The sequence below is a fragment of the Acanthaster planci genome, linkage group LG13 (genome assembly GCF_054643075.1).
Source record: "Acanthaster planci isolate LZ-2023a linkage group LG13, COTS_SCS, whole genome shotgun sequence".
Classification (NCBI taxonomy): Eukaryota; Metazoa; Echinodermata; class Asteroidea; order Valvatida; family Acanthasteridae; genus Acanthaster; species Acanthaster planci.
This window is the reverse complement of record NC_141789.1, coordinates 5,303,572-5,314,724: the sequence shown is the minus strand read 5'-3', so window position 1 is coordinate 5,314,724 and position 11,153 is coordinate 5,303,572. Positions and strand designations below refer to the sequence as shown.

The 11,153-nt window shown below is 40.2% G+C and overlaps 1 protein-coding gene across 2 annotated transcripts in view; it reads left to right on the top strand.

Annotated features, from left to right (window-relative positions):
* The first annotated feature begins 1,747 nt into the window (after positions 1–1,747).
* Positions 1,748–11,153, top strand: part of LOC110982473 (protein RRP5 homolog) — a 45,088-nt gene continuing 35,682 nt past the window's right edge. The window contains exons 1-7 of one of the 2 annotated variants that reach the window (XM_087144897.1): positions 1,748–1,887; positions 3,308–3,425; positions 5,346–5,555; positions 6,992–7,171; positions 8,302–8,463; positions 9,195–9,318; positions 10,758–10,939. In XM_087144897.1, coding sequence (XP_087001023.1) covers positions 3,321–3,425; positions 5,346–5,555; positions 6,992–7,171; positions 8,302–8,463; positions 9,195–9,318; positions 10,758–10,939 — 963 coding nt within the window. In that variant the 5' untranslated portion in view covers positions 1,748–1,887; positions 3,308–3,320. Of the gene's footprint in view, positions 1,888–3,304; positions 3,426–5,345; positions 5,556–6,991; positions 7,172–8,301; positions 8,464–9,194; positions 9,319–10,757; positions 10,940–11,153 lie in introns of both variants that reach the window. The other variant, XM_087144899.1, reaches the window with a different exon arrangement.

The window sequence follows — 11,153 nt, the reverse complement described above, 5'->3', positions numbered from 1 at the left end:
CAGAAATTGCGATTCACAAAATTTACTCTTTATAAAAGTATTTTTTGGTTAGTGTTTAGTGTTTTTTATATCAAGAGTTGACTGTATTAAGACCAAGAATCAGAATACTTATTACAGATGACCATTTTCAAGTAAGCTGTTCAGACAAACTTTGGGAACTGCATTGTACTCACTGCAAGAAATCTTATGTTGGCTCTGATTTTTCAGTTCATGTTGATGAGCCGACAAGAAGGGTTTCAGTGTGATGGTATATTATCTTTTTAAATGAACTGTTTAAAAATAATTTCTATGTGTAAATGTATTTAATGTCTAAAGGAATGTTTAGTTTTGTACCATACGGTGACCAATGGCATTATTTTCTGTAAAATTATACAATGTCTATTTTTTCACAGGGAACATGTCTCTGAAATTTATTTCTTATTAGAGGTTAAGGTGGAGATTAAAATCTGAAGGTTAATAAAATAGTCATCACCAGGCAAAGTACAATACAATGGGATTTATGAGTGTTTTCTCAAAGTTTAAAAAAAAAAAAAACATCTTGAAAAAAGTCTTCAGTTACATAGCATATCGGGAAGGTGTGGGTGGTATGCTATCCGATAAAAAAAATTACCCCGTTGCTATCAATTTGGAAGACAGACAAAATGACTGAATTATTCTTTTAAAAATGCAGCCTCCATCACCTTTGATACAAATTCTGGCAACTCCACTCAAAATGCTCACAACGTCAGGGAAGGGGGTCAAGATAATTGTGCAGGGGACAGCTGAGATCTAAGAGACAAATTCTACCCCCCCTCACTCCTCACACAGCTGTGATGGTCTGAAATAATTAGAGTTTAAAAAATTGCAACATCACAATCAATAAGATTCTCTAGTTGTATGTGTAAAATAAATTAATCTGATGGCAGATTAAGTGAAGTAAGGCAACTGAATGTAAGGCCTATTTTTTCATCAACTCAGCTTTGTGTATCAAACTGGTTTCATTAACATTCTTTGTCAAAGGAAGCCACTAATCTTACCAAAACAAATTCTTCAAATAAACTTCCATCTATCCCCAAATAATCAAGTACAAAATGCAAACATTCAAATGGTAAACTTATTCCAACCAATTCCTGGTGCTCCGGCCCCCAGGTGCCCCCCCCCCTGAAAAAAACGGAGGAATGGGTATTGAACAAGGCTGCCCCCCAAAAAACACACCACAGAAATCTGGTGCCCCCCTAAGATGCTGGTGCCCTTTGTGCCCCCCCCCCACCGGTAAAATCCTAGCTACGCCACTGGCACTAAGCATGTGATGAAAGGTCCTAACCTTGGCTTTGAATTTAATTGGTACAACCAAAAAAAAAAGACTGGAAAACAAACTTAAAAAACAAATAGCTCCCAAATGATTGTCCCCTGGCACCCCTCTCATTTTTAATGATTTGTTGCTGCTGATTTGATTTTTTATTTACGGCCCTCCCGTCACCAGAAGAGTAAAAGCACAAAAAACGAACAAAATAGCAAAAATATTCCACAATTGTCACCAATGCCAAGTACTCTTTAAAAAACCTTTTTTTTTTAGGATAGTTTGATTTGTACCATACCCTTGTGCTTTTGCCACTATTATATTGGATATCTTATGGGAGCATGTTTACACCATGCAAGCATGTGTTCCCTGCATAGTCCAAAATAAGAAGTGCACGTGCGAACGTGATAAAACCCATCTTATTTTAAACTGTTGGCACTCCATACTTCGGTCTCGCTAAAACTGCGTTTTTCTCGCGAGATTAGTCAGTTTAAAGATGGCGACTTCCAGATCGTGATACATGTGCTCACAGCTTGTATGGGAAAAACTTGTCTAAATTCCTTTCTCGATCGCTGTCTTGCATTGAAACCGTGAAAGTAGTGAATCAGGTATTAATTCTTTCATATAATGATTTTAGCATATAATTGGTTCCGTTAGGGCTTTAATTTTTGTTGTCCGCTTTGCTCCCACGCGCGCGGCGGACGCCCCTGTGGCATGGACATGATGGACGCGTTACGACGAACCACACGTCACAGCACAGTTCTGGGGGCAGTAGCCTATAACGTTAACCATGATAACACGATCTCAAGATCAGACCACCCTGCCAACAGAACTGCAAGTCACTAGTACTCTGTCTGTCTTGCAGCTCTTAACACGGGGTCGTCATCATGGTCATGGTCGTATAGTTGGACAATCGTCATTGTCAATCTACATGTATATCAATTTTCTACTCATTATTGTCATGGCTGTTGTACTGGAATAGCTCAGTCGTGCTATTTTTTAGCATCAACAAGGCGTCAACAACTTGAAAATACCCTCTAAAGATTTCAAAGTGGTATTGTATTTTACAGATGCTAACAGTGCCACTGTGTAAGAGAAACAGGGAATTTTTGTCCAGATTTACACAGCAAAAACAAAACTTTCAGGGTGTATGGGGGTCGCCATGTTTCCTTTCTCAGCCCTCCTTGCGTAAACAAGACGGCGGCCAGTTGGGCTGCACAAGCAGAACTGACTTTGTCGCTCAAATTTCCACACTCGAATATCATTTTAAATGTGATATATGGAATATGAGAAGCTTAGTTAATATTATAATTACAATTTGCATAAACATGCTTGAATAACTTAGATGTATTGACCCTTGTTGATGCTAAATGGCATGACACCAATAGCTCAATTGATACCTTTGCTGTGAAGTGAACTTTTTTGTGTGCTGAGTTTGTGCCTTGCACTGTGCATCACTTTTTTAGTTTTAAAATGTTATTCCTGTATTATTTTCTCTGTTTTCCCAATCAAATGCTCTGTTAACTTTCCATACATGTTATTCTTTTCTAGTTTGGTAGATTCATATTCCTGGAAGATTTTTTTAATGGGAAACAAAGTCTGAGATCCACTTGTTATAGACTACGTAGTCTGGCTCCCTTTCCAATGCAGCAAAGTAGACAGCAACCCATCTTCAAATTCTGTAACTATAGAGTACCGAAGTATGACCTCATATTGAACCAGGAAGTGCAGTGCAAAGGAATGGAGTATGCACTTCTTGGTTCACGTGCTGGTTCAAAGTCAGCACGTGTAGATACGCTGTGCGTTGTTACTGTATGCAACTTTGAAATATGATTTACACCTGCAAGGTAGACTCAGAATTTCTTCCAGATTCACTAAGACTGTTGAAAGCACCCCCAATCACCAATAACATATCGTTGCACCGGCAGTGCATCTGAGCAATGTTGGAGAATATAATTCAAATCCAATCTTAGGCCAAGACAAAAGAGTTGTCACTGAGTGCAAATCATAGTTTTTTCTTTGAAGCAGTACATGCAGGGCTATGGATGAAGAAAGCTTTCCCCGTGGTCGTGGCAAAAACAAGATTGACTCATCCCTGAAGCAAAAGCCTGTCAAGAGAAAACATGACCAGTTGGTTCTGTTTGAGGTAACTTTCATGATTCTTGCAATTCAAAGATGGTGGTTCAGTTATCACAATCTTTCTGATATCGCTGGTTTGTCGCTTTGGTTTCAATAGCATGATTAAACTGTTAGGGGAAAAACTGTGTGACCTGCATTAATGCATGGTGAAAAGTACTCTTGGGTTGTCATCATTGCAGTGCCGTACAGAAAAAATTAAAATGAGGAGTCACTGGCTCCTAGAAAAAAAGGTAAGGTGCTAGGTTGCTTTTTGTACATACTGTACACATATGCAAAATACACAAGTAACATGTACAAAATCTGACAAAACACACAGAAACATTATTCTGTCAATTATCCGCAGGACAGACAGGTTTTTGTGCTTGTGGAATTTATCAAAAATGACACCCATGTTATATGAAAAAAAAGCTGGAAGAAAAGACAAGGCATGTTTGTTCTCTTACGTTTGAGTATTTCGGACCTGGGACCGGACCGGCACTGGAATTGTGACATACATAGACTCCTAGTACATCTGAGTACAGATCTGTACTCTATACCGCATGCGACCACAAAAACAAAAACCAACCGTTTCAAATATAGTTTTATGCCATCAGCCGTGCGGGTTTTTAACCACTTTATGCTGGGGCATTTTTCAATGTTGATGATGCTGGGCCGGCATAATTATCATTTTTTCTTCAAAAATTTAGCATTTCATTTAACGGACGTTTATAGCAACACGAAGTAATCTTTAGGACTACTCTGAGTTGACAGGTGACCTTCATTGACGCCCGAGTATTTCAGCCAGGCCTGCAGCCTTGTAAAAAGAGTTCAGATTTTGCGGTGTTATGTAACTCTCTTTTGTTCACGAACCTGGCTCAGTGCACTGCTGACCTCTTTTCAATAGGGGCCAGATTAGCGTGCAGCGGTGCTGTGTGGCTCATCGTTGCGGTGGTGGAGCACTTTTGTCCCTGGTGGTAATCCGCTCGCTATAAATGCCCCAAACCCTGGTATACAGTTTCAAAACAAGGCTGGATTATTACCACTTTTGAGAGTGAAAAATGTTGATTATGCCCAGCAGTCTGGTCTTTTGTGTTCGGAGTACGGTCTTTTGTTACAGGGCCCTGTTTCCTTTGTCCGAGTTGAGAGACCCCGGCCACACATACAAATCATACTTCTCCGATTCCGGAGTCCCCAGCAGGAAGTGGTTAATAATGGGAATATTGAATCATAAAATAATTATGAATATTTGGTTTTACGAACAGATTTACACCATTATTTGTCTGTGTTTTTATTAATGGGATTTTATGAAATGAGTATGTGTATAGTTTCATTGTATGGTATTTTTAATGGAGTTATTTGTATGTTTATGCGAGTCCAACATTACAAATTTCTTTGATTGTTTTCTTTTAATCATTGGTTGAATAAATTAATCTTGAATTGAATCTTGAATTTAAACCAGTCGACTCGGGTACCTAGTACCTGTACGTGCGTGTATGTACCTTTGTGTAAGCTACGCTGCAGTTAACTCGGGCTCATTTACATAGTAAGACGGAGGAAAACCAAGTGATTATATTGAGACACATCAGAAGAAAACTGGGCAGGGCACAAATCATGGTCGCCATTGGCGATAAGAATTAAACATTTGGTCGAACATCATCATTTTTTTAGCCGCAAATGCAACTGTTTTGGTCGCACCGTACAGCACTGCATCCTTGTGGCTTTTTTCGGAATTTTCCTAAATGATTTGTGATTTGTTTTCCTCAGTGTGACAAATACAATTTCCACAAATGTCAAAGGAATTCTGTGCACTATGTTCTTGCAGGTTGCACATATTTTAAGATCTCCTAAGGGTATGTTACACATGTCCTATGCCAAATTTTGTTGTCTGTGTTGAGATGCTTCAGTTAATATTCAGTCAAGTGAGTAAAATTTCAACCTCTCTTGCCAGGATGATGGTGCATCAGGCAAGGAGAGGAAAGTGACACTCAGGAAGGAGAAGAAATCCAAGAAGCCAAAGCTGAGTGGAGATGATGATGAGGAGTCACTTCCGAAGCAGTTTGAGTATGATGAGGAGACAGAAGAACACATAGACAGCATTGGTGAGAGGCCTAAGGCTGCACCTGAGACTGTTCCAAAGTTCTCTCAACTCACGCACAAGGTATGGGTGTTAACCGTTTCTCAACAACGTTCATTCGGTTTGTCTGTAAAGTTTTGTTACTGACACAAACTATGTTGTTAAGAACCTAATATGATTTAGATAATGTCCAAAGCAATTGATTGTTCATGTATGATTTGCAAAAGAGCATCAACATGTGCACTTCAAGATCATGCCTCTCATCTACTGGTTTCCTTAAAAATTCCCTTCTTATTTCCTTACATGTTGTCAAATCAAGTGCATTTTCCAACTTGTCTAGGTGTATATGTAAAAAAATCACAATGTTAAACGTGACTATTAATTCTTAATACTGATACTGTATATGAAAAATTTAAAGCCTTATAGGATTTGCTTGGCCATTTCTATGTCAAAGCCATGCAGTGCACTGATGACAGGAAGTCAGCTAACCGTTTATAGCCTAATGTTTTAACTTTAAATAAACACAGGCTACATTGGTGCATTGTACCCTACATATATACTGTACATATCCCGGTACAGGTGCAGTAGCTACCGGTATTTTACATCTGACTTTGCAGTGAAGTTACAGGACACAGCCCTGCGTCATACCCCAATGGGTGCAAGGGGGGGGGCACGTAGCGAATGTTTGCCCTCCAGAGCTGCATTCAGTATTTGAACTGTTAGCAGTGCAGTAATTTGAGTAATGTCCCAAACTGACTAGTGGTGCTAACTTTTAGCGCTGTAACCTTGGAATTGGCTGTGGAGATCACGTAGGTGGTAGTCTGGCCAAGTTATCCAACATTGTCACTTCCCAGGGTGGTATCTCAGGTTATAGAGTATGTCCATGTACTTTCCAATCCGTTTATCCCTGCCTCACTCCACACCATCCTGCCTATTACTCCCTGTATCACCCAGTGTCACAACTGGGGTACATCTATAGTTTGTGGGAGGGGGCACTTGGAGGGCCCTCATTTTCTTGAGGGAGGACACTCAATGGCTTGGTCACAGCTTAAAACTCTGACCAAGATGGACTATCACCAGGTTTTTTCCTTCTTTAATTTCTGAGTGGGAAGGGAGGGGGGAAAGGACAAACATATAGGGGCACAGGGCTCAAGCAGGGAGGGGGTGAACCCATCCCCTTTCCGTTACACCACTAATATCACCCCAATCTGCCCCAGCGCTTCCTGTTTTCATGGTTCATATGGGGATTAGATATAACGTGACACAAGTGTACTGTATTTGGTTATACGTCTTCTGGCTGATGCGCCCTCAAATAAAGACAAAATAGACTGACAAAGTGGGAGCCGGCACTGACAGCAAACAGTGAAACAGGCCAGTAGGGTATTGATAACATGTTCCTGGGGTTATATTTCAGTTTAAGCTATTTTACTCCATAGGTGTGCCAGTATACAAACAGTGGACTGTCATGTAGATCACCAAATGTTGAAATCCTCTGTCATTTCTACATGTTTCCCTTTCAGACCATATCAGCAGACATGCTTATATTGGGAGTGGTGAAAGAAGTCCATGAGTACGAGATTGTTGTCAGTCTTCCCAACATGATGACTGGCTATGTGCAGATCACCGATGTGTCATTTACCTATACCAAACTATTAGAAATGTTGGGGGATGATTCGATTGAGCTTTCTGAAGATATGCAGGTACCGTAAGCTGTTTCTTCTCTTTTTATTCATGTTGTTGTCTTGCATCATACAAGTTCACATATATGATTTCTCTCCACTTGTTCCTTATACACTTCACACCAGATGACATCTAAACATGGAGGGATGGATTTTCTGTGCTAAAATGTGGAGGATGTCCAAACACATTCTGGTGATTTTTGTATGCATTGCCGATGTCTGTACACATCCTCTTGCTCAAGTGACTCCCATTGAGTTTGTACACACAGAGGCTCAAAATAGTCCGTGGAGGTTGGGAGTGTGTGCTGCCCTCAAGGACTGTGGTCCAGCAGCTGGATGTTGTGACAAACATTGCTCTGTGACGTAGTCTCAGCACTTTGAAATAGCGACAGTGTAATAAGATATGTTTGACAAATCTTTTACAAATGACTGCCAAGGGTCAGCATTCATAAAGTCCAACTTTGTGAAGGACTGTGGTTATGGTTTCTTGTTCCCCCAAAATTGGTATTTTCAACTGAAAATAATGTGTGTGGGTAATTGCAGTGTGGAATAATACCATCAGCAAATGGTTCAAGTAGCTCAGTTGTGGAAGTTTGTGTCTAACTCCTCTTAAATATGCAGCAGTACAAAAGAAATTCTTGCAGGGAACTTTGCCAAGTCATCTGAATGATGCAGAATGTATTAAGGAGGGAGAGAACTGGCTGTGTTGGAAATGTTAAGCTCAACTGTTTGTGTATAGCGATGACACTTGAATCATTTTCTTTGCATGATATGCAGTCTAGCTCCCTGTAGTTTCTAGGGTCAATTTCAATTCAGTGTGACGTGGTGGGCAATGACTCACCCCACCAAGCTGATAATTTTTTTGTCACAAGCTCTCGCATAGGACAAAACATGCAGTTCTCATAACAATAGGCTGGCAAAGGGCAAATTAAATTTTCCAATTTACATTTTCCCCATGCGAAATTTTTTGTCAAGAACATGTATCAAGGTTAGAACTAATTTCATGGGGTCGCTTACCAGGAGAAATTGTGTAGAAAAGTTCTATATGCTGATAAAAACAAACCCTCTTGGAAAAGAAATTGCACAGTCCAACTTCATAGAATTGACCCCAGATCACCCTATGTATTCTGTGTTCTTTTCCAATTCTTCAGGATGTACCCAGTCTACAGACCCTCTTCACTGTGGGTCATCAGGTTGTCTGCAAGGTCAAGTCAGTAGGGTCAACAGGGACAGGACGGCAGCGGATCCAGTTGACCCTTGACCCCCAGGCTATCCACTCACAATTAAACCCTGGCATGTTGAAACCAGGAATGGTGAGTGTATGTTGACTCTAATGGAGGTGTGAAATCCATTTCAGATTCTTGAGACCTGACGTGGAACAACACCATGAAAGAAGTTGAAGTTGTCAACATTAGAAACCATGGCCCATATAACAGTGGCAGTGGTATTTCTTAAGTTACATCTTTTGCCAGCTTTTGAGCGTAATATCTAGAACCTGCACAAATTCTGCCAAATCTGTTTTGTCAGTGAGAAATTTGATCTTTCCCCTCTCATTTACAAAGGGAAATTCCTGTAAAAATTATCTCAGTGAAAGAGTTGTAAATAGGCCACCGTGAGTCAGAAACTTATCAAAACTCACCAGTCCTTTTGCAGACTTATTCAAAGGAATCCTGACAGAGGCATTCCATTGTCATTGTTTATCCTCTGTCCCATGGCATTTCTTAATTGTATAGTTATGTGTTTAATTACATCCATCTCATGTCCTTGCAAGTCCATCACAAGTCATCTAGCCTGAAGCCAAGTTACAAGCTATTGCAACAAACATGACGTTATTCTTCTGTTATGGTTCACCTTTTTACTCATGACTGGTCTTATGATGGACTGGACAACACCACTGGCTCAGTTTTCTCTTGAGCTGTTGTGTATTCAGCCAGCATGTTTTCCAGTGGAAGAATTTTGACAGGATGTCATCAAGTAAAACATTGAAATTTATGGATTTTAAATGGACTGCAATCAGTGAACGTGCAACCCAATGGTCTTGCAGATAATATCTGGCAGCGTGTCCAGCATTGAGGATCACGGCTATGTCGTTGATGTAGGCATCCCTGGAGTGAACAGCTTTCTCAGTAGTGGTTTAGCTGAAGCATTCATCATGACAAACAACCAAGGTAATTCCCAGTGAAGTGAGGTTTGTAAAAACTGTCATTCCAAAATCTGAAAACTCTGATCCTCACCCTTCAATGCTGCCAAGTAATACCCTTGGTAGAGCCATCCACCATGACACTATCCGCCCTGAGTTGAAGTGCACCCCAAGCGGCAAAACAAAGACAGATGGTAGTAAGTTTTCCAAGTGGGTTCTTGCATGCGTTCTGCGTGTATACAGAGACCATACATTAAGGAACAGATTCGTTACGCGTACTCAGCGTGCTCCGTGTCAAACATGCCACTGATCTCCGTTATAAACGCACGCCTGTGCGATGAGTACCAAGAAAACAAGCCCTCTTTTGTTCGGCTGGGAGCAGATAAGGTCTGTCAAAAGATGCCAAAATATCACACGACCCCACTTTTTCCCTGAGACTGGCTCCCATTGCAGTATTTGAGTGTTTAGTTGGCAGACATCTGTCGTGCATTACAAACTGAACAGTGCGGCATATTTTCACATCAAATAACAAGGAATTCTTTATCACATGGTACAAGGTTCATAACATGTTCCTTGTATGGTTGTCTTATCATTCTAATCCAGAACTTGTGCTGGCTTCACATTTTCTCACATTTTTTGCCGTTTATAAAGATTTGAAGGCTTGCCCACTGTGTAAATACTGTGCACAATCCTATAGTCTTTGCCCAGTGACAGTGGCAGAGAACTTGACACTCAACAGAGGCCGTGTAATTGACTACTGCATTGCTGTAGAGATGGCTTTATGTTGAACTTGCCACTTGCCTCCATTACTTCTGATATCACTTTATGGTGGGGCCGTTGTCACAATTTAGAGGTTGTAGTGAGAACTATTATACAAATGGTGTACAAAAGTAATGGCTTTCAAGAGTGTGGTGTTTGGATGTATTTTAAGAAAACTTAAACTTTTGCTCTTTTGAAAGTCAGACTTTTGGTAAGAAATAGAACCGTCAACAAGCCATAAATACTGTCTTAGAAGAGTGTGTAATTAGAAATATTCCTATTTACACTTTCAAAAGTTTGCCACCAGGCTGTTTTCATTCTCTTCAAAACATGGATACACTCACTATTCTAAATCTGAAGCTAGACTTCAAACAATTTTACTCTTTGATGAAACGTATTGAAGGAAATTCCCCTTAGGATGCCAGACTTTGCTGTTGGGTTCCTGGATCCTCACCTTTGTCCTCATCTTTGCCTTGTGAAAATTTGAGAAAATTTCATAGGCCTGAGGATGAGACAGATTGTGTGCTTTTGTAGGCCTGTCTTAACTTGGGGTCTCTGTCAGAAAAATTCAATCCAACCAGATTTGACTTGGACCTAGAGCTAAATCAATATGTGAAAATTAATTGTGATTATTTACAAATAAGTTTAAGTCCCATAGAAGAAACTCATCTCGCAGGAATGTTCAGTGAGAGTTTTTTCTGTTTTCAGGGCAACCATTGTCCATTGCCCAGCCAATCAAGTGCCTCATCAAGGACGTGAAATCGGATGGGAGGTCTCTTGTTCTCTCTGCAAATCCAAGCTCTGTTGCCAAGGCGACGGCCAAGATGTCTTCCCATGACAGTTTTGTCTCTCTTGTGCCCGGGACAAAGGTCAAAGCTACCATTCAAAATGTGAGGATGTTCAAATTTTCCAATATTTCTCATATATTTCCCAATGTGAATAATTATGTCCATTATAAAGTAAGTTGGTGTCAGTGTTGGACCAACCATGCCTTTGTATCAAAATAAATGCCAGTATTGAGACTCTCCTCTCTTCCGTTTCTAATATTATGCCCAAGTCAAATTTAATTTATCTCAAGTTGATAAGCTAAAGGTTTGTACACAT